The sequence below is a fragment of the Leucopleurus acutus genome, assembly GCF_964270905.1.
Source record: "Leucopleurus acutus genome assembly, chromosome: 14".
Lineage (NCBI taxonomy): Eukaryota > Metazoa > Chordata > Mammalia > Artiodactyla > Delphinidae > Leucopleurus > Leucopleurus acutus.
In genome coordinates, this window is record NC_139156.1 from 34,384,320 (window position 1) to 34,408,481 (window position 24,162).

A 24,162-nucleotide genomic window follows, 5' to 3' on the forward strand; every position below is an offset into this window, starting at 1 on the left:
AACACAGTGTGGGATTTGGTGTGGAAGATTGTAAGAGGTGGGCAGCAGTGTGCAGGAAAGGTGCAGCCAGCTCGGTGGCCTTGCAGAGGCAAGGAGCTAGAGAGAACCCCAGCTCACTGAGCTGCCCCGTCCCCAGGCCTTTTTGATGTGCCTGCGCATACTGTACACAGGCAGGGTCCTCTCCAAGAACAAGATATTCAGCATGCCTCTGAGGACCTTTGTGGAAGATTTGCACCAAGATTTAACCTGGTGAGGCAGGAGGTTTGAGAGGACATGCTGAGACCTCTTCTTTGTGATCTTTGCATTTTTTAACTCACTGACCTCTAATATTCTCTTTGGCAAGTGTAATTAATGTTCTCACATTAAATGAAAACATTGAACTTTTAATAGATTCGCTGGGGCTTGGTAATCGTTTGATACTATTTCGAAAAGAGAGGGGGTATGAAGAAATGATGCATTATCCTTTCTAGTTTTGCAGTTAAGTTTTATTGTTCTTGCCTGGCCATCTGCTGAATCCTTTGACCCATCTAGCCTGGGAGCAAAGCCCAGAAAACGGCTCTGGGTCCTGCCATGTAGGCAGCCTCCATCTTGTAGCTCCACACCCATTCCTGTGGGCTCGGTGCTTTCCCCTTCGTATTGGCTTCTGCCTGTTGCATTGTCCACTCCTGGTGTGCTGCATAATGATTGATCTTTTTCCTACTCTGTTTGCTTGGATGCTCTGTATAGTAGATGAGGAGCTGGGGAAAAGGATAAAGAGTACCCATTATTCACTGTCCACTGCCACTGTCATCACGTGCTGCCCAGGACTCCAGAGAGCTTTGCTTCTAGGCCAGTTGATTAGCATCTTTGTTTGATGTGTGAGAAGCTTCTGAACACGGGGGTTCTTATCCTTCTTCACCACTCACATCTTTCTGGCACACAGTGCGCCAGAGGAGAGTCTTATTGGTGATGATTTCCTTTGAGGTCAGTAGCAGGACTGGGAGTGGAGGTGACAGCTGAGAGACTTAGCAAAGCTGAAGGGATTGTAGAGAGGTTGAACAGCTGAATACTCAGGTTTAGACTAGCTCATCATGGGCCTTTGCTCAGCTGCCATTCATGAATGCCAGTGTAGCAGCAAGTGCCACAGTTGGCCCCTTGAACATCTATTGTCCTCTTTGACGTCTTTGCTGATTCTCTCAAGTCAGATTCCTTGCTTGTCTGGGTTCCCATAGTACTTCTTATTTCCGTTTATCTCCCTCAGCTTTGTAGCAAGAAGTTAATTGTCTAAAAGCCTGTTTCTTCTATCATATAAGTCTCTGGACAGCTGGAACCTAGTCTCGTTCATCTCAATTTTCCTCGTAATCCATAGATTGTGTCTCGTTTGTAACAGTTGCTCGGTAAATCTTACTGAATTGAACTGAACAAAGCTGGCTGTGTCCATGGACATCCTGCAGCTCGTGTCCACATTCACAGATCATGTATTCAGCCGTGAGACAGGAGAATATCCTTGAAGAAACAGAGCATCACCATCAGATATAACATATAAAGACACATTAGCCTATTGTTGAGCTTTTTTTGGACAACTTTTGTTGAGATATAATTCACAGTTCACCCATTTAAAATGTACGGTTCAGTGGTTTCCAGTATGTTCACAGTTGTGCAATCACCACCACAATCAATTTTAGAAGATTTTCATCATCCCCAAAAGAAACACTGTACCTATTCCCTCCACTCCCCCAGCCCTAGGCAACCACTAATCTATTTTTTGTCTCTCTAGATTTGCCTATTCTGGACATTCCATATAATATGCGGTATTTTGTGCCTGGCTCCTTTCAGTTAGCATAATGTTTTCAGGGTACATCCATGTTGCAGCATGTGTCAAGCCTAGAGCTTGGTGGAAGTTGGAGGGCAGGTGATGCTTGTTTCCTGAGCCGCTGTGGCTCAGGCCATTGGTGAGTCTGCCTGCTCTCATTAAAGATGACCAAACCTATTTAATGGAAATTCCATAGATGTGTTCTGAACTTGCCCCCCTGAGTAATTATGGAAATTAATCAAAATAAAGTCTATGAGTACCTAATACAGTGCCTGTAATACCCAATACAAGGTAAAGTCTATGAGTACCTAACACATGAGGGTCTCAATGACTCTTACTTCCCTGTGTCCCACTTCAAGTTCTTAGATTTTAGTAAGAATTTGCCAAAGTGAAACAATAGGTAAATTTTTAATTGGTACTTTGAGTTTAATTTACTGATTCCTCCCCCCACCCTTTTGTTTTTGTTCTCCCCAAGGCTATGCCTTTCTGCTGTTCCAGGAGGAGAGCTCAGTGCAAGCTTTGATAGATGCCTGCCTAGAAGAAGATGGGAAACTGTACCTGTGCGTGTCAAGCCCCACCATCAAGGATAAACCGGTGAGTAATATGCAGCCAGCTGTTGCTTTTCCAGAGCACATATGCAATTGGAATAGCTGATCGCCTTTTCCTTGTCATGGGAATGCTGAAACTAGGATCCTCTTACCCAGGGTGACCTTGCTATGCAATAGAGCTGGACTGCTGTTGATGGGAAGCTAATAACAAATTACTCAGTATTTTGCTTTATACCTTTGGGACCACATGTAAACAAATGTGCCCTTGTCTTTCACTTTACGGCTCTTTTATGCTAATTCCTATTCAGAAACTCTGAATTGAAGTAAATAATGCTCTTAGTGGTTTTGGCAGCCGGTTTCTGTCATTATTTCAGATCAAGGGCAGGAGTAATTTATTTATTTTTTTAAAAAAAGATCATAATCATCAACGTTTATATGCCTTTGAATGCAAGGCATTGTGCTGGGTGGTACCCATAGCTGGCTAAATAGCGCCTTCTGGGCCAGGAGCTTATAATCTAAAATGGGATAGCTTCAAATAGGGCAGCGGAGGGGAAGGACAGAGAACATGGACCCAAAATCATAGATAATGTACACTTCTACAGAATTTGTGGTTAAGTTTGTAGTTTCTGAGCCAAAGAGTGTAAGTCACTAGGTAACAGAAGGAAGACCGCTTCCTTTCTCCTGGCAGAGGGGCTATCAGTGGAGAAGGGGCAAGACTGTTTAGAGCAGAAGAAAAAACTTGGTTAACATGGCAGAAGCAAAGATCCTTAGGAGGCTGGGAGCGGGGTGAGTCTGTGTGTCAAGACTTGGTGCTAGGGGTGGGAAATAGAGTAAAAAATAGTGGTGTGGAATAAGGGACCAAGGCAGGTATCTGTCATGGGGCTGAAAGCATCCCCTTACACCAGAGGTGCTGGGCTTGGTTGACAGCCAGGTTTATTCTCAGAAATGTGTATGTGGAAAGAGTTGTGGTCAGATGTAAAGTTCCCAGTTTGAGTCTTGACTCTAGCATTTAAATATCTACTTGACTCTGAATAAGTCACATAATCCTTGCTGCAACTTGGCTTCCTCACCTATAAAATGAGAAGAAAAATGGTGCCTCTCTGGGATGTTGAGAGGCTCAGATAAGAACAAAATGAATGTGAAAGCGTTTGGTGAGGTTGGGTACTTGCACAAGCGGTGCTGTTAGTTCTACATAGTGCTAGAGGATTCAGGAGAGCAGGGTTAGAGCTTATCTACCTAGTAACATATTTTGAAAAGAATGGTGACATCTAGAACAGGGTTTACAATTGGTTGCAAAAAAATGATGCTGGGACTTGGCCACCCATAAGTGGGAGATTACAGTATGTAAAGCAGAAGAGGGAGTTACTAAAGAATGGGGATCCTGAGTCGTGGTACAATAATTGATGCAGAGGAAGAGGCAAGAATTTTAGCAAGTTTGAAAGTATCACTATAATTTTTCAATATCTGGGGCTATTGCCCAATTTTTATAACAACAGTTAACAGCATTGGATAGGGTAGCTATACAGGTAGCTGTATAGGAAAACAGTAGAAAATAGCAGGCTGGGAAAAAGAGTAAGGAGCCTTTGTTAACCTTCGTCTTAATTTAAACAATGTAGAGAGGCTGTGTGTTAAGAGGGAGACATGGGGACTGACTAGAATGGGAGTGTGCAGTGTTTCCTCTGAAAAAATAATAAGAAAGCTGCAATAACTTCTAAATCTCTTTGGAGTAATATGAAATTAGACAGACTGAGCCCAGTTTGGCAGGGTCAGATGTCAGAGGAAAATGGTCAACCTCCAGAGAGTCTCTGCCACTGACACATCAGTGGGAGTGGGAGTGAGCTCAGAAGGGTTAAGGTGGGGTTGGTCATGCACTGTAGGAGAGGATTTGAAATATGTTCGTATCTGTAAAACGACAGAGGGGTAGAGGTACATACTGAGACAGTTACACCCAGAGCAGATTAAGAAGCTGTTGAATTGAGGGGAGGAGTCTGGAGGTGAGCAGATGGGGCTTGTGTACCTTGGAAGGGCCATGTCACTGGCTGTGTGGGAGGAGGTGGGTCATATGTTCCGTCAGGGCAAGCTCACGCCAGGGCTGGACGTCTTGTGAGAGGGGATGAGCAGTGGTGGTTGCAGGCGGAGGTGGTATGGAGGCAACACCATTACTGTTGAGTGTTTTCACTCCAAACATGTGTATTACCCTTGGGTTGAAGGACTTTTGAAATTAATTAGTGTAATTATCTGTTTCAGAAATGTTTATAGGGAAACTAACTTTCATTGTTTGTGTTTCTACAAATTTCTGCCTTATTCCAGTTTCCATTTTCTGAGCTCAAGTGAAGCAGTTTTATTGGAGCTTGGTGAATTCTGAATGGTGGCTGCTGATCACGTATTTCTTTGACCCAGGCATACTCAGAATTTCCAGCATAAACAATTGAAATAAAACTTAGGATGGGAAACATAGAAGTCCCCAAATACCTGTAATTCTAATGAACTGGATCCCATTTTGGGTTCTGGCTCTTTTGGCTCCATTTTTGAAACCTCTTTCTTGGCTTCAGCTCCACATCTTCCACTCCCAGCCTCATTTGGTCACACTTCCCTACCAGGTTTCGGTACATTCCACCTCATTTTGGATGCTCCCACAGACAGTGAGAGCTGGGTTGAACATTTGGGAGTAAATGAGGACCTGGGCAATAGGTCAAGGTAAAGTCAGCCTCTAGAGCTCATTCACCAAACCTTCTGAGCTGTGGCTCTTTCTGGCTTTTTCTACTTCTTAGCTTGGCTACCTTTCAGGATCTTAGTGCCCTCGTTCTGTTGTTTAGTTCTCTCCAGTCCTCCCAGAATTCCTCCTTGGAAATATACACCATGTTCTAAAGTGACCTCACAGATTTTCTGTCCTTTGCCCTCTCCCTTTCCCCTAAATCAACCCCCCACTCCCTTTGTGTGGATTAGGTTAATCACATGGTTTTCCTAATACAGCGCCTGTAGAAAGGTTCCCTCTCACTTATCCTTTCTAAGATCGTGTTTGTTTTTTAACTCAAATGAATCCATACTTAGTGGATTTCAGGTAGTTATATTTTTGGTCAGTGATTACCTTTCATTAGATGACTCCACTATTCTATATATAGGTCTGATCCTGAAAGATGGCAAAAGAAACTGTATTTATGGCCTGATTAATTGACCCCTCAGTCTTTTTTTTAATTTAATTTTTATTGGTGTATAGTTGATTTACAATGTTGTATTGGTTTCAGATGTACAACAAAATGAATCAGTTATACATATACATATATCCACTCTTTTTTAGATTCTTTTCCCATATAGGCCATTACAGGGTATTGAGTAGAGGACCCCTCAGTCTTAAAGAATGAAAGACAAATTGGCAAGAGTAGGAGTAATTGCAAAGCCTCTAGATCGGTGATTTTTTTTCCCCTTCCTCCAGCAAGAGGAGTTCCATAGCTCAGATGTCCCAGGCATCCCAGAGGATAGCTGTGTTCTTGTCCATGCTTCCAGTAAAGCAGGCAGCCATTGTGACAGTGGTCCCTCTTGTTAAGGGAACTCTACTTTTCGAATGTAGAAATAGGCTGAACCTGAAGGTTCAAGACAGCAGACTGATAGATGAGGAAACCTAAGAGGGTCTAACAGATTGAGGGGCTGAAAAGAGTAACCTTGAAAAGGAGGTGAGGAAGGAGATGTTATGGTTCTTAACTTCTAGAACACTTTGGCCAGAGATGTGGGATAGCAAACACCTTGAAAGGAGTATCAGAAAAGTTTCCTAATTCTTCCTCCTTACAATTTATAGCACAATCACAATTTATAAATATTCTAAAACATGACAGATTGACTTTGCTATATATATATTTAAACCGTCTCGCCCGACTGAAGTGTCTTATGTAAGGTGAATTCTTTAGGTTATTGCTCAGGTCATCCACTTAAAACTAGAAAGATAAAAATTTAAAAAAAATGGTGGAAAAAAAAGGAAGCTGGAAATAGAGGCTGGTTTAATTATTTAATTTTTAAATCTGTCTAATCTGTCTGTCATTCCAGTGTCTCCTACCCCCATTTATAAATCAGAGGAATCTCTAGCATTTTTCATCACTTTTTTTAGTTACAAAAATAGGCCGATCGTTTTGCCTAGGATTTAAGCTGTCTCCAGCCCACATACAGCTTTTAAAAATGCTGTGCCTTCCTTTCTTCCTTCAAACCACATTTGAGTGCCTACTATGGGCAAGGCTTTAGTATTGGTTACTATGAATCAGAACTTATTTTGAATCAGACATAAAATCCTGTGTTCAAAAACTTAATAATATAATGAGTAGATAAAACAAGTGTATAAATAGACAAATCTGTAGAGCCTGGTGCATAAGAGGTTCTCAGATATTTGTCAAATTAAGAAAAATAATGAATACAGCGAGGTAAGATGTAGATCAAGCACTTTGGACAGTTTATACGTACGAGGAGTGATGAAAGAAAGTTTATACGTACGAGGAGTGATGAAAGAAAGTGTCATTTAAACGAGGTCTTGAAGGATGAAGAGAGTTTGGAGATTGGCCAGGAGAAGTATCGAAGTGTGGGGGAATAGACATTTTGGAGAAAGGCAACAGTGTGAACACAGAAATTGTGTGGTATGAATGCAGAACACTTAGGATGGAACACAAATATACGAAAGGGAGTAGAGGGAAGTTAAATTGGGAAAAACAGGTAGGGGCTTGTAGGGCAGTCTTGATTGATGGCCTTAGTCCTTGGGTTTGTGGTATATTTACTCAAACTCTTTCATTCCCCACCTACTACCTCCTAAGACAATAACTATAATTTTATCTTGGCTCAATCAAATCTGGTTTTGTGCCATATCCCACCTTGGAAATCTTTAGCACTTCTAATCTTCTTGATTTATTTATTTGTTCCTTGGTCTAAATTCATGCTTTGGGCACCTCCCATCATAAGAATTTCTCCAAAGAAAGAATTCCTCCTTTAAAATGAGAGAAGTACCTCCTATTCATAATAAGTCTTATTTTTTTTTCTCCATGCATCTCTGATTTTGCAAATGGGTCCAGAGTTTCTTAGTGCTTGAGTCTTTGGAAGCTTTTATTCCTTTCTAGGGAGGTCTAAAAGATGCTGCAGTTTCAGTGTACAAAATGGTAACCAGGGGGCAAAATAGCCAATACCATCCCCTAATGGATCATAGTCCGTGTTTTCCAAAGTGTGTTCTGAAGAACGCTTGTCTCATCAAACACTGGTCTTGAGAGGATCATTGACAGAACGTTTGCTCTTAATAATAATAGGTGTCCCTTATTGAGCACTTACTTTGTACATTTTATATCCACTTTCTCCTTTAATTAAAGATTCCATAGCCAAGAACATTTGGGAAACATTGATATATTAAAGTTCTGAGGAGTTTTGCAATAAATAAATGTGTGTAATATTGTTTAATCCAGCATATTATATACCTCTTTGGGGATTATACTTGTGAAGATTCTGGTAGAATTAGTATTTCATGAAGCTCACTCAAAGAATAGGCTTCTTCCCAGGAAAAACTTAGGTAACGTGAACTTTTATGTGTACATTCCTCTCAAGAGTTTGAGTGATCGGCATGCCAGTGACAACATCCTTGCCCTAGCGCCATGGAACTGAAAATACACATTTATGTAGACATTGGACAAAATTGTCTGGCTGCAGCGCAAGAGTGCCTGAGGCTATGAACCTAGAAGTTAAAATAGCCAGTTTCATTGCCAAATCATATTTGAGCTTTTCTAACTGCTAGTTTTGTTTAGTAGCTTTGAGAAGAGTCTATGGGTCATTTCTTAATGTGTTGAAAATGGGCCAAATGAGATTGGAAAGAAGAGAGAGGTTAATCATTCACAAATAAAAATGCATTTTGACTTTTCCAGGAGACTCTTGGGAAGCAGAGCTGGTGGCCAGTAGCCTGGAGGACAGGGAGTCTTGCAGGCACACAGCATCATTGCAGTGGAAAGAGTGTCTATAGACTTGGGGTCAGATAAACCTGGGTTTCAGTCCTGAGTTGCTGTCACACTTCTGAGTCTGAGTTTCCTTGTTTTTAAAGTAGAGATAATTTTTACAGCATAACAGTTATGGTGAGTTTAAATGTGACAGTGTATGTAAAATGCCTAGCACAGTGGTGCAGTGTAGGTGCTCAAAACTGCTAGTTTCTTCTTTCTTTCAAAAGGGAATCATCTATCTCGCTTATACTTTCTAAGTGATGCGGGAATATCAGAAGTGATGACGAGCACTAGATGATTCTGATCACCGCGTGCGTCACCTAGTGGCATCAGAAATTTGCACTGATTAGGCCCAAGCCCTGGCATACCCACTGGTGACCAGACAGTGTATTTCCATGCCTCTAGAAGGTAGCTTTCAGTGGAGTGAGGAGAGTGATTGGGGAGCTATAGAGGGGCAGCTGCTGGACAAGTTCTTACAGCAACACTGTCTGCCCCTCGGGAAAACCTTCGTTAATTCACCAGCATGCTGAGGAGCACAGAGCACTCACTAAGGGTTGGGTGCTGTGCTGGGCAGTTGGGACCCACACAGAGATATGGTCTCAGCCTTAGAGGCCCCCAGAGTCCAATGGAGGGAAATAGCCAAGTGAATAGTAAGTGGAGTAAGGAGTCACAGGTGCTATGATGGAAGCATTATAGACGGTAGTTGATGTGGGGTGGCTCAAAAGCAAAGTGGTCAGGTGTTCCTGAGGGAGTCTGGAAAGCCTTTGGAGGGAAGATGTTTCTTTGAATCTTACGGTTGTAAGTACGGGTATTAATCATAGCATCTAATTGATAATGGCTTTATTATATCAAGCATAGAGCAAGGATGTACATCACCATTTTCGGGGCACAGTTTATGCATGCTCTGTTTTTGTACTGGGTGCCCTTATGAAACAGTATACAGAGTGTTGTTTGAATTGTTCAACAGTAACTGAAGTTCCCAGTGGGGCTGTAAGCCTGTGGTTTCCATACATCAGGCTGTGTAGCCTGGTGCGGATGGCAGCAATTTCCTTTTTGTACCTGCACTGTTTCTTGATGCTGGTGGTGGGTGTGGAGCATCCTGGGAGAGTGTAAGAGAATTTCCCAGGGTTACTTTCGGCTTCCTGTCTAGGAAGAATCCAGGATATTTTGCTGAGGTTCTTTGGGGCCTGTGATCTACTGGTATCTGAGGAATAGTCTTAGTGTGACAGTGAGAGCTTTTTGCTTTGAGTCTCAGTGGAGTTCTGCCTGGAGGCCCCAGAGCTGCCCAGGATACAGAAGTCTCATCAAGGCCAGTGCCTCTGAGCAGCTGTTAAGTTTCTTTCTGGCCGCTTACCGCAGAAGGTACAGGGAGGGCGTCTTCTTATCCTCTCTGTTGGGTGGAGGGCAGCATTTGAGAATCACAGGTAGCATCTAAACTCCACAAAGGTGGCTGAGCCGTTTGTTCGGGAGCTATGTGTTGAAAATTAGGTTGACATGAGATACCAAATGTGAATATACTTTGAAGAGTCCAAACCATAGTTATTGCTGTTACGGCTGTTAGTTTTGGTGGTTATAATAATAAAACAACCCCTTACACGTGGAAGAGATAAAGATGCCTCACAAACCACAAACTAGTTTATTTGTGATACTGTGGGGCACTCCAGTCATTCTGTGAGGTCTGTGATTCTTAAAATAGAATTGCTGACAGCTGGGGTGGGTCTGAGTTCATTACCACTGCAGCTGAGATGTTGCAGCTGTATCAGCGGACCTAGGTTTAGCTGACTCATCCTGGTTGTCAGAAGAGCCGGGATGCTGCTGCTTACTGGGGAGAGCAGTCCTGATGGTTCTGCACTATTGTTTTTCTGATTCATGTACATTGAAAGGATTGTAGGATTAGGGAGAGAAAAATGGAGACTTTTTCCTGAAGAGCTTGAGTAGGAGTTTGAAGAGTGTTGAAAAGAGGAAAAAGGAAATGGGGTGGGGTTGGGACGATGCTGAGCTATGAGCTTTATGGATACTTTGTGGGAAAGAGATCAGATGGCAGGGAAGGGGGATTTGGTCAGGTGATTTCCTGAGCTAGCCACCAGATTGCACTGTTGACTCTGAACAGTTTGGTTGCTTTTTGGAGCTGCTTGAGCCCAACAAATGAAAAGGAAGGCACTGTGCAGTAGACCCTTCACGTGGTAGATGTTTGTAACCTAAGGAGAGCACCAGACCGCATATAGGGTGAGATGTTTAAAATGAGCTCAAGATAACATTATTTACTGGTAGATAATGTCTAAATTCTAAATAGTGGTCTAAACTGAGAGAATGCTAGAGCTATAGGGAGATTTGGTCATGTTCAGAAACTTGAATTCCTAAGGCTTGTGTTTAAAACTGTTCTTACTAAAACTGTATGTTTTCTCTTATGCTGTTATTAAAGATACAACAAAAATGCATTTTATATTTAATTTTAACTTAGAGGCTTTTGCAAATTTTCAGTGAAATTGTCTTTTTAGGAAATGATGTTATCTTGTAGCATCCTGTCAAAATAAGTGACCTCTATTGCATTTCTTAAATTTTTTTCCTAGAAATTAGCCTAATCCTATCCCTATTAATGACTTTCAGTTTTAACCAGGATGAAATTTTAGTTAACTCTTTGAGAGCAATAGCAGGAAATAAGTGAGGAAAAGGCCTTGATTGGAGTGAAGTTTCTATGATGTTTTGTTCAATTAGTTCAACCTTATTATTGCCATATTTTGATACATACTAAGAGTAAGATATAATAGGGCAGTATTACCCAAAGTGTGGGTATTAATAGGTGTTACGCAAAAAAATAGGTTCCATGGAAGTAATTTTGGAAATGCTGGCTTAAACAACATTCGAATAGATTCATTTCCTGTAGAACTTCTTAGAGCCTTTAATTAATATACACCAGTGTCTGCTGTGAAGCTCCAAGAAGGAAGTTTATAACTTTTTCCTAAACACTGCTTTTAGGAAACACAACCCTAGGGATCTACACTTCACAGAACACACTTTGGGAAACCTTGAAAAGGAAAATTAGTGCTTTTAGTACTAACTGTTGCTATTACATATTAATGTTATGTTCTTTTAGATTTCTTGACGGCTGTTCTTTTAGATTTCTTGATGGCTGTTGAAGTCACTTTATGGTATAAATTGGTATATTTATACTACCAAGCTTTATGTTTGGTTTTTGCCTTTATCCTTAAAGAGATTTTGCCTTTGGAGATAAGCAGTTATACAAAGCCAATTATTAATTAAGGAGATAAAAATTTAGAAGACAAATAATTCAGCTAAAAGTAGGTTTATGGTCCTGACCAGAACTTCCACAGGAATACATGCTTAAAAAAGAAACTAAAGAAAAACCATTTTTTAATTTTGTCTCGTAAGTGTTTATGCAATAAAACGTTCCATTGTGAGGAGCTATATGGTAACTAAACCTTTCTAACCAGAAATCACAGACTGGGGCCCACAGGATAGATCTGGCCTGCAGATAGTTTTGTCTAGCGTGTACAAGTGACTTTATACATTTGAATTAGTTCCCAGCATTCAAAAATCTTGAAGTTTCATGTAAAAATCTGAATTTCTAGCTACTTTTGAGAAATGGAAAAGTCTGACAACACATTCACAAATGATAACTTCTAGCTGGAGCTGAGAGGTGTCTGCTTCCTTTAAAAAGAGTGGTTTAACACTGCTGTATTTAAAATAGGTAACCAACAAGAACCTGCTGTATAGCACAGGGAGCTCTGCTCAGTATTCTGTAATAACCTAAATGGGAAAAGAATTTGAAAAAGAATAGATACATGTATACGTGTAACTAAATCACTTTGCTGTACACCTGAAACTAACACAACATTGTTAATCAACTATAGAAAATAAAAATTTAAAAAAATAAATAAAAGGAGTGGTTTACTCCATTGTGTCACTGCCTGCCTACTAACCAGTTGTCCTGGTAGCTTGACATGTTTATGCTGCCTGTCTGGCCCTACAGACATTTGTTTTTGTGTATCTGGTCATGGCATGGCCAAAGGGCTAGTGGGTGCCCCCTCCCAGATAGCCTCTTCTAGGGTCACCTTTGTAATCAAATGTGGTCAGGTTTCTTCAGGAGGCAGTGTTGAAACCATGTCAGGCTCATTTAAGGTAATCTTCACCATTCTTCACCTTATCCTTGTCCTTAGGATGTTGTGGCTTTTACTGCCCAGTATAGCCTATTTGACAACATCCTGCAAGAGTTGTTACACACACACACACACACACACACACACAGAGTAATCCCTATGTATGTAAAAGCTGTTTTGCCAGGGGAAGTTTATGTTGAATTAGGACAGAGATCTAATTTCATCCTTTCTCAAAAATTATTAAAGAAATAAAGATAATAAAAAAAACAGTTCTTTTACTTATATTCTACCCCTTCTACAAAATATCTGAGTCAGCTTATAAAGTATGGGATTAAAAGAGTAGAGAAACACGTATATATATTTTTTTCGAAGAGTGAGTCAGAAAGATAGAACATGGATATTAGACCCTGAGAATAAACCTTAGAAGATGGAGAACATGCCTGTATGAGAATGGTCTTATATTTCAGAGAGAAACCAGAGTGTGAATGGAACTTCTCAGTGCAAACAGTGCCACAGTATTACTTTTTGCTTAGCTCTTAGAGTGTACTGATGTTGGCCTGTGTTGACATTTCTCTGAATCTGCAGTGGTGTGAGCTCTGAGGAGCTGTTCTGTGGTGGCAGCTGGGAAATGTGGGTTTTGTGAATAGGATTAATCATTACTGTCTCCCTAGTCCTCTTCCTGTATTTTTACCAAGAATAGGGTAAGGGAATGGGTTGTGTGTGATGTAATGAAGGGGGGGTGGGGAGGGTGTCAGAGGGAAGAAGAGGCAGCAATGGAGACCCTCAACAGGCAGGTTTGAGATCGTCTGCAGAGTTCTTTTGAGCAGCAGTAACCTCCAGCTATTGTACAAGGCTACATTTTCTGTACTTTTGATTAAATGAAACCAGAACACTATGGATACTACACAGGAATTGTTTTCATTTGTGAGCCATATGCGCAAACTCACTTATCATAAAGTTAATGGAATTACCTGGTCCTGAAGCTGCCTTAACTACTTAATAAAGGATGAGACTAGAAGAAGAGAGGGCTCTGTGTAGAAAAAGATTTGCCCTACTTTTTTTTTTTTTTTTTGGTGACGTTAGAATCCTTTTTCTTAGTGTCAGGACATTGTGTTTTTAATTGAAAATTAATAATGGGCCCTCATGAAGGCATTTGAAAGTGGTGTTTTTTGGTATTGGTGAATCTGCCTTTGTGGTAAATGTCAAGGGAACAATAATTTAGTCAAACAGACCAAATTTTACAAGGAAAGAACTGGATTTTTTTTTTTAAGTGATAAAGGTAGAGCAGATGCCTGAGTGTTAACAGAATTACAAACAGGTCCAAGGTTTTAGGGTCTAGGGAAGAAGTGGAGATTTTATGGCTTCTGGCTAACTGGTGAAGGCAACTGTGTCATAAAAGCCCAAAAAGCTGCGGGGCGGGGGGGTACATTTTGTAACAATCATAAGGAACGTGTAGCCTGCTTCTAACTGAGCGATGCCGGTGTTAGAGATGACACAAGATGTTTTGAAAGTGTAATTGACAGATTTACTACCTTTCAAATAGGAGTACTCCTGGATATAGCCAGGCCACATAAGAAATTATCATATGTGTTTTCTTGCATTGTGTTGTTGATTGAGTAATGGGGCAAAAGAAGAATTTTGTTGATACTAAGAAAATGAAAATTCAGCTGTTTTGTTTCCTATCCTAATCGATGAGGGGAAAGGAGAGGGGTGATCCTTAAAGACCGACACTATTTTCTCTGCTTCTATACCTGGCCTACTTCCCAGCGCGCATGGCCAGCTGAGCGACTGGTTGGTTTTCAGGCAGTGCTGAAACTGGCCTTTCGGTATGGGAGGGTTTTTTGTGCTTTTTTTGTTTTGTTTTGTTTGGTTATGGATTGAAAGGAATATGCTTTAAGGTTACGATTCTGATGGAATACCTTATTTTATATGATAATGGTAAAACAGTGTAAACTATGGGCAGGAAGTCAGAGTCCCAGTGAAGAGACATTACCAGTTAGAAATATGTCATAGAGATTTCTTTTTCTATTCTTTGAAAATTTGCTTCATTTCCTGGGCTTACCTTTATTTAACCAGACTTGTTTAGGAAAATCAGATCAACCAAAAGTCGATAAATCTGTGACCTTCAGGATTTGATATTGCTGGTAATTGTGTGCTAACTTGATAAGTGTTAAACTGTGTTAAATCATATTGCTGAAAGAGAAATGTTTTAATTTTAGGGGGTGATCATTTAAAATCCAGACATATGGATAATTTTTAGAAAATATTCCCAATGTTCCTGTCCCTCTTTAGGTGAGCTCTTAAAAAACTAAGTGCTGTAATGTGACAGGCTATAAACAGTCTAACATGTGTTAAAATTCAAAACCCAGACTCTATCTATAAAAGACTGCCCTTTTTTAAACCACAGGTGGTTTCTGAAGGTTTCATGGTATATGTCTAGAGTGTTGAGTCTAATACCTGTAAGTAGATTCCCCAAGAGTTCTATTGGAAGGCACTTAATGCAGATTACATTAACTAATAACTGGATTTTGTTTGGGTTGTGTATGTTGTAAAATGCACAAATCAGTGGGTTTGTCTTTAGTCACCTTATTCTCATTTGGGGTTGATGGAAATGAAGTAAGGACCAAGTAAACGACTTTTTTTCAGGTGCAAATTCGACCATGGAACCTAAGTGACAGTGACTTTGTAATGGATGGTTCTCAGCCTTTGGACCCCAGAAAAACTATCTTTGTTGGGGGAGTTCCACGACCCCTTCGAGCTGGTGAGTGGAAATAGTAACACCACAACAACAAAACCAACAACAGAATCCCCAATGTGTTTAGTCTTCAATATTTTCTAGGTTTCTGGTCAGCTATGCACAATCTCCAAAAAGAAGGCTGTCAGGTCAGTTTCACTGAGCTGACCCTTAAATGTTTTCTCCCAAGACGTTGTATTTTCTTATGGTACAAGAGTGAATTTCATTAAATTGTTATTTCAGAGGGATGAATTCTAATTAGTGCCTCCCTGTTCAACCAATTATTTTTAAAATAATAACAATACATTTGGCAGTGTGCATTCTTATGCCAGTTAGCATTGTTACGTATGACAGAAAAAGAAGTCACCCCATCAGAAATCTGTCCAGTGCAGCTGTGTGCCCACTTAGTCAGTGAGGAACCAAACCACTGCTAGAAATTGTGTCACTGGGAATCAAACTGAACTTTTCCCAAGTGAAACAGGTTCCTATTTTTTCTTATGTACTTTGAAAAGTGAGGTATGTATTTGAGCATCTTTATTTTGACTTCTTGAAAGCGCCCCTGTTTTTTGTTTTTTAAGTACCTTTCCAATGATGAAATAGTTGTGCCTGCTGGGATTGGGCAGAATCATTATTGACTGGGGCATTTGAAGTGATGCTGTGCTGATGACTTCAATATTTAAATCCAAAGACTAATTGGTTGTGGATTAGTGTGATTGCCCGTGGAATATAATAAAATTATTTGTAAGAACAGAGTTTTCAAAATGCTTAAAATAGTTGAGTTTATTTTTTTTTAAATAAGATGAAAAAATAAGGTAGCTGTTGCCGCTGTAGTAGCAAAAAGGACAGTGTTATCTCTACGTTAGTGTAAGCAAGTAGACTTAGTTCTACTTAAAAAGTAAAAGAAAAAGCAGAGGTCATTAAAATCAAGTTGTGAAACAGAATTGTAAAATGTACCTACAGCTCTTTGGCTCTATGACTTTGGGGACTTCTTAATTCTGAATGTTCCTCAACATTTCTAACATATTTATTCAAATTTCAACTCCAATCTACTCCTGAAAGATAAGTTTTAGGTCTGTATAAAGATGTATTCGTAATTCCATTTTGAAGGACTTTAAAACATATTAATCATGACTGTGGAGTTTGTAATCTTATGGTACTTCAGAAAGTCAAGCATCACTGGGTCTTTTTCTCATTCTCATGGAAAACCTGCCCAGAGAAGGAAAGCAAAACAGCAGAGATGCTTCCCCCTTCATCTGCTGTCAGAAAATAAAGTCTAAGCAGGGCTAACTCGCACGTGAACAGCATTATGAGATGAGGGCCAATGCAGCCCTTTGTTTCTAAACAGCTTGTGCTTTAAAAAAAAAAAAAATGTGGGTGGGGGCACTGTGTAATATTCCTGGCTTTTTCTAACTGGTGGTGTGTTTAGGAGTGGAGAGGGAGAAAAGTCCCCTTTGATAGTGTTTTAACTGCAAATGGATTCTACAAAAATGGACATTCATTGCTAGTATTCTAGCTGTTCTTTTCTGCAACTAAATACAAGCACAAATTAGTTTTAATATCTCAGCCCCTCTCCTTTTTTCTTATCTGGGAATCTGAAAAAAAAAATTTCTGAAAGAAAAGTTCCCACAGTTTTAAAGATAACAGAACTGGCTTTAACCTCTTATGTCTATTTTTAAGTCACAGACACAATAGTTTATAAACTAAATTCCCTTTTTTATTAGCCACTCTTCATTCTTTCTGTTTAAATCATTTGAAAGGATAGGTGTGGGCCTCTATATCTTTTTCTCTCTATAAATCTTGTGATGATATGTTTTTCACACTGTTCTTATGATCGCACTGACACTGCAAGACAGGAAACCCAAGATGCTAAATTATATTCTTTCTTTAACATTCTGTGTCTATAAGATGCTGCAAGTTCTACGGTTAAACAAGAATTATGTTTAGTTATCTAGTCAGAAATGGGATTTTGTGTTCCCTGCCTAGATAGTACATAATTTGTAAATTTCAAAGTTCTTTTTTCTCTAATGTAAGCTAAATTTTTTTGTTTTAAAATTTTGTTTTTGCCATTATTGGCTAGTAATCTACAGTCACTTGGTCTAATGGCAGTGTTCCCCCATGCCAGCACCTCCTGTAAGTGTAGCTAGTTTCTAGAAGGCTAAACAATCTACATTAGCATCTTAGAATTTTACTCTATCTATCCAAGACTTCCAGATTGGAGGCCACGTAATCTAGATGAAAAGAGTTAACATCTGCAGCTTTTATCCCTGTGCATAGAATTAGTTTTCTTTGGAACACACTGAGCTTTGTGGATTGGTGTGTGTCTTGGAATAGAAGACTGTTATTAAAAGAATTCATTTTGACTTTGCTAGACAATCTTAAATTGAATACAGTGCAGTTCACTTGAATAATAAACGTATTGAGCACGCACTGGGTTACTGGCACTGAGAAAGTGCACATCATGCTACACTGAATGGACATCCCACTATCATGTTGAACAAGTCGTCATCTACAGAATCAAAGATTTCAGAATAGAAGAAAATGAGAAATGTATGAATAGAATACTAACTCAGTTAATTGGATGCTAAATTATACTCCTTAACATAATGATTCTCAAATTTTGGTTTTTAAATACTTCAGGGCATTTTTTATTATTTCCAGGGGTGTCGTGGTTATGAATTCTGAAAAGTCTTAAAACTATTTCAGGCACTATATACAAGGTGATCCTAGACTAGATATCAGTGATGAGACTCAACAGGTGACATTTTATGTGTCCAGATTGATTTTCACCTTATCCTGGGCCAAAAATGGTCCTTCAGCACTTTACAGTGACTAAAATGTTATCACTCAAGGATTATTCCTTTGGATCTTGTGAGGCTTTTTATCTTTGATATTTTCCCATTGTAAGACAGGGACCATTATCACTAATAAGTTATTCTAAATATAGTTATCCCACCGAATAGAAGTGCAGAAACACTTCTAAAGAAACAAGGCAACCTGTTTTAAGTGGTATTGTCTTGACTGAGGAGTTTAGGTTGCTCCTTCTGACCTTTTGACAAGCGTGACTTTTAAAACTTCAGGTTGGAAAAAATCAGGGGCCTAGAAAAATTAGCCTGAAAATGGGAAAATATCAGTGGAAAATCTAGATGAGTTTCCCCGAAGTTGGACTGCCTGATTGTTGCCTTCTCTAAGTCAAATAATACACATTTCTACGTCTCTTGTCTCTCCCTTCCATCACTCCTGTCAGTGACAGTGGCAAGCCGAGGATGGTTTGCCTGAAGTCTCCTGGTATTTCTCCATCTTGCTTTCCTTCCACTCCCCACTTCTCCCCACCCCGACGCTAGGAAAGGCCGTGGGTGGACTCGCCATGCCACCGTGTGGCTAAAGAGTACATATTCTTCAGAGAAGTCAGTACAGGGAAAGGGGTGGTCTGTCTGTCTGGTCTGTCTCTCCTCCCGCTACTACCTGGACGTGCAACAGCATGTTGCCACTCTTCATTCAAGTGTTGTAAGCAGCATGTCTTCCTAAATCTCAGTATGGAGATATCGCTGTTGCATATCCCTATGACATTAGAACCTCTCCAGACCACATCTCTTTGCTCTGAGAGCAACTAAGTGCCAGCTAAGGGCTTGGGGGTTATGAGGAGACCACCAGGAAAAAGTGGAAAATGAAGGATCTGGTCCCTGTGTTCTTCCCTGGTTTGTAAACGTGAGTGTTCTCTGACTGTAGCTTCTTGGCTTAGACATCTCATTCGGGGGCTGCCTCAGTGATCAAGCTTTGGGACCCATCCACTTCCAATTTTGATCAGGCTTGAAAAACCCTCAGTCTTCCTCTCTAATTAGAGGCATCTGTGAGCTGTTCCTCCACTTTATGACTTCCTTCTGACAGTTCATCTGACCAGGTCCTGCAGAACAGATCAGTCTTGAGTTCCTAGAGCCTACCATTTGCCCATCATCTTTGGGTCTCCCATCTTCCTAACTATTGCTCTGATGATTCTTTCCTGTCTTTTTCTCCCCTGCTAATATTCTGTGATGGATCCTGAAATTTCCTTCTCCACCTTCCCCCCTCCCAACTCCCCCCCCCACCCACTGTTGTGAGGATGGCTTTCTATGGAAATTCTAGGGAAAAAAATTTTTGAGGTAAATATTCAGTAAGGTATGACATACATCTAGAGAACATACATGATGAATTTTTCTAAGAGCATTTATTTCAGACATTCTGCAAACATTCTGGTAGTCCACATGTATTAGGAATCACATCCTGATTATGATTAAAGAAATAGGAGTATTATAACCATAGCCTTTTTGTTCAGTGAAGTGGTAGCAGGCAGAAATCATCTGTATGTCAAGTTTGTCAGCACTAGAAGCTTTTTCTTTTTCTTTCTGTCTCTTTTTTTTTGGCTGCACCATGCAGCATGTAGTATCTTAGTTCCCAGACCAGGGATGGAACTCGCACCCCCTGCAGTGGAAGCACAGAGTCTTAACCGCTGGACCTCCAGGGAAGTCCCCCTGCCAACACCTTTTTTTTTTTTTTTTTAACATCTTTATTGGAGTACAGTTGCTTTAGAATGTTGTGTTAGTTTCTGCCGTATAACAAAGTGAATCAGCTATATGTATACATCTGTCCCCATATCCACTCCCTCTTGCGTCTTCCTCCCACTCTCCCTATCCCACCCCTCTAGGTCTCACAAAGCACAGAGCTGATCTCCCTGTGCTATGCAGCTGCTTCCCACTAGCTATCTGTTTTACACTTGGTAGTGTATATATGTCAATGCTACTTTGTCACTTCGTCCCAGCTTACCCTTCCCCCTTCCCTTGTCCTCAAGTGCATTCTCTACGTCTGCATCTTTATTCCTGTCCTGCCCCTAGGTTCATGAGAACCTTTTTTTTTTTTTTTTAAGATTCCATTAGATGTGTTAGCATACGGTATTTGTTTTTCTCTTTCTGACTTATTTCACTCTGTATGACAGACTCTAGGTCCATCCACCTCACTACAAATAACTCAATTTCATTTCTTTTTGTGGCTGAGTAATATTCCATTGTATATATGTGCCACATCTTCTTTAGCCATTCATCTGTCAGTGAACACTTAGGTTGCTTCCATGTCCTGGCTATTGTAAATAGTGCTGCAATGAACATTGTGGACACCTTTTTTTTTTTTTTTGTAGAATCTTTTTCTTTCACCAAGTCCCAAGTTCAGAATGAGTTGTCTCAGATAAACTCCAGAATTGGCATACTGACTTGATTAACTGCATTGCCCTTAGGCTTAAGGATTTTATAATGTCTGTGTTTGTTTGCTCCTCCTCCAAAAGAGCAAACTCTCACCCACAGCCGATGTCAAAGTTTGCCATATCAGTGGCAGTTTGAGCAACATTAGCATGAAGCCAAAGTAAGACTGGGATGAACTGGTGCTTATGGAGCAGAAACCAGGCCAAGTAAATGTTAAGCAAAGATTTATGAGTAGAGGGAAAAACAACTGCTGGACAAAACTAAACATTTGAGCACTGCTCTTTGCCCAGCAGTGTGCTCAGAGCTCTCATGTATGTTTAATCCTCATGATAACCCTGTGAGGTTATAAGTGGTAGACTTTTCATTGTAGAGATGAGGGAGCAGAGTTCAAAGGGGGTGTAGTCAAGACCACAGCAAGTGAAAAAATCAAGGTTCAAACTCAGATCTCCAGACTTCAAGTTTGGGGCTCTTTGCACAGAAGGAAGCTGCTTTATCAAGCTGAGATCTGAGATCTGTTGTCTCAGTAACAGCAATAACAGTCAATCTGGTACCAGCTCGATTTAATCAAGTTAAAACTCTTATCCTTCTTACTTAGTTGGTTGTTCATATCATTTATTTGAAAATATTCTTAACTTCCCAACGTCTCATGCAGGGTGGAAGCTAATGAGCACATTTCCTCCACTAAAGATGTGTGAACTGCTCTCATGAACCAACTCAGCAATCGTAAACCCAGAAAGTCCACCTTCAAGTTGAATTTTCCTTTCTTTCAGAAGTCCAGACCCCTTGTAATCCTGAGGTGCCTTATGCCTCTTTCCTGTCTGCTTTGTTATTTCCAAAGAGGAGAAATGTAGCTTCTAGATTCACAATTTAGAATTGTGTGTAGTATTTCCCTCAGGAATCCTCATTCCTGCTCTACCCCGTTTGGCTCTCATAGTGTCTCAGACTTATACATTGCCTTAGGCTAGCTTTGAAATCTAATTAAATGACAGGAACAGGATCCTGGGGTGGGGCAGGATGGGGAGTCATCATGGTTTTCTTTCTGATGAACTGAAGTCCCTTTCAGATCTCTGTGAAGAATTAGGAGCAAAACAAGGAACCACAGCTGGGGTTCAGATTCACCTTCAGGGCATAGTCACCACAACCCAGAGGAATTCATGGAAACGCTATACACTACATACAACTGCAATATTCTTGTTTCCTTCTCCAGTCTGGGACATGGTGAAGCTCATCACAAGAGCCAATGTGTGGGTTATACTCAGAGAAGTGTACTGTTACCATGGAACAGTTGTTTATGAGATGACTTGAGTTGTCTTAAGAGCACAGAACATCTTATCCAAAGTACAGAATACCCTTGGATATAGCTATCAGAACTCCTAATTTCCCACCCCTGTGGTGACCAGACAGACACCGTGAACACTGTCTGGATGGGAAGGAAAAAATAGAAGTGGTTTGGAGATTCCTGACTTCCTTATGGACTCTATGCCTGCTGTCACCTCCATCTGTCTGAATTTCAGCCTCTACCTGTATGTCCTGCTCCGGTAGCCTCATCTTCCTCAGGTTAAATGTTAAGAACGTGCTCTGGGGAGCTACGCTGTCCTTGTCCTCTACAGAGGATGGTTTAGAATGAGGATTCACTGTCATAGGTTTAGTAGGTGGTTTGACTACATTTTCCAGATAAGACACTTCCTTGATCAAGGACTCACATTTCTTTTTTTAATTTAATTTTATTTATTTATTTATTTTTGCGGTACGCGGGCCTCTCACTGTTGTGGCCTCTCCCGTTGCGGAGCACAGGCTCTGGACGTGCAGGCTCAGCGGCCATGGCTCACAGAACCAGCCGCTCCGCGGCATGTGGGATCTTCCCGGACCGGGGCACGAACCCGTGTCCCCTGCATCGGCAGGCGGACTCTCAACCACTCCGCTACCAGGGAAGCCCAAGGACTCATATTTCTTGAGCAGGATTGAGATCATAAGGTATAGATAGACCCACGAAGGTTTTAGTTGATTTCTACCTGATCCTTACTGCTTTTTTTCTCTCTTCCTCCCAAGTAGTCAAAATGGTAGCCCTCTTCTTGGCTCGGCTCCCCCCCTAATCAGAGGAAGGGAATTTATATGGGACTTTCCTACATTAACTGATAATACTCACTCTAAAGAACCCTTTAAAACCTAGTCTCTAAAAGTAGTGGTACATCATGACATCTGTAGGTGAGTTTGTATCTTCCATATTAAAAATATTTTCGGATTGGGAATTTGTAGGATTTGAGGAGAGCTTGCTCTGTGTTTGTTAGTTACCTGTGTAGTGGATGAATTGTTAGTATTTTTTTTAATGCTGTTTTTACCAACTGGTTACTTTTCTCAATAATTAAAAACTCTGTTTAGTACTTAGGTGACATACCTATTGTGTTTGAGCCCAGCATGAGTTTAGCCTGCAAGAAGTATTCACTAAAGTGAAGACTTGCTGATTGAGTAAAGGACCAAATACAAACAGCAGTTGTTTGGTCATTATTTACTTTCCTTCAAGGGTCATCACAGTATTAGAACTTTTGTAGTTAAAATACAGATTAAGGTAGAGAGATGGGTAATCTTCATGTTCTTCCCCCCACAGAAAACTTTCTTTAGTCACCTTGGTTTCTTTCTTGTAGCTTCTCAACAAATTGCCCTTCACTTGAGTGAGACTTCATTGGCTCAAATGCCTGCAGAGTTTTGGGTGGCCAAGAAAATGACTGTATATAAGCTTTTAAGTGGAAATTATTTATTTATATAGTTTTCATAAAAACAGAAGTGAATGAGGGTTTCTTTTTCCTATCAAAAGTACGTAACTGCCAGCAGCAGCAGCCATGACCTAATCTTTGGCACGTGAAGATGATTTTCCAGCAGCCAGATCCACAAAGTGCTTGTGGAAGGTGCCATCTCTGGCATCTGAGGATCCCTAAGGTTCCTTTGGAGACCAAGATGCAGTAGAAGAACCTGTGGTTACGGTAACTCTTCTCTTCAGCTGGAGCTTCAGGCTCGCAGCTGGCATGTATACCTTCTTTGTGAATTAGATATTTTCTTGAATCCTTCCTAAGGGTGGAAGACAAGTGTATTCAGTCCCTTGACAACATTCTTTTCCTGGCCATTCACCAGGCTGAGGGAGTTTTCACTGTCTTATTCCATTCCAGAGGAAGCCAGGTCTTTGGAAAATTAGTGTTTAATTTCCAGGCCCTGAGGTTACATATTTTACTAAGCCCGCTTGACTAATAAAGGAAATTCATTAATGACTGCAGTGAATTAATCCCACGTTCAGTTTCTTGTTCTCTGTAACTGGAATAATGTTAGCTATGTGAGGAAGTCCCCAGGCCATCAGAAGTTGTTGGGGTGAAGTATGAGGACCCACTGAACTCTGATATTTAGGGTACACACATGATTCTTATTGCATTGTTTGAATGAGTGTGATTCCTGGATCCTGCCCCAAGACTGCAGTCAGGGTTCACTTGGGCTCTAACCAGCAGTGTTCCCTTGGCTGATGTGACTCAGTAATTCTGATCATAATGGGATCATTGGGATAGCTTTCTGCTGTTCTGTCTTTAAAATCACTTATTCTCTGGCTTAATTATTGCTAGTTTATTTTCTCACCTTCTGAAAGTTACCTGTTGGTTGGAAGTCATTCTTCCAGTTAGAAACAGGCACTTAGAAAACAATTACCAGTATTAGGCAGTCTGGTTTGGGGATAAATTTTGAAGAAGTTGAATAGAAAGACAGCCTTTCTGTCTGGCGATACAGCTTTCTTACTGCCTCAGCAGCTTCCTATTACAGGA

The 24,162-nt window shown here is 40.5% G+C and overlaps 1 protein-coding gene across 3 annotated transcripts in view; it reads left to right on the forward strand.

Moving 5' to 3' along the window:
- CPEB3 (cytoplasmic polyadenylation element binding protein 3) overlaps positions 1-24,162 on the forward strand; it is a 176,693-nt gene that overhangs the window by 129,505 nt on the left and 23,026 nt on the right. For all 3 annotated transcript variants that reach the window (XM_082855036.1, XM_082855037.1, XM_082855038.1), the window contains 2 exons: positions 2,268-2,386; positions 15,053-15,167. In XM_082855036.1, the coding sequence (XP_082711162.1) occupies positions 2,268-2,386; positions 15,053-15,167 (234 nt within the window). The remainder of the gene's footprint in view (positions 1-2,267; positions 2,387-15,052; positions 15,168-24,162) is intronic.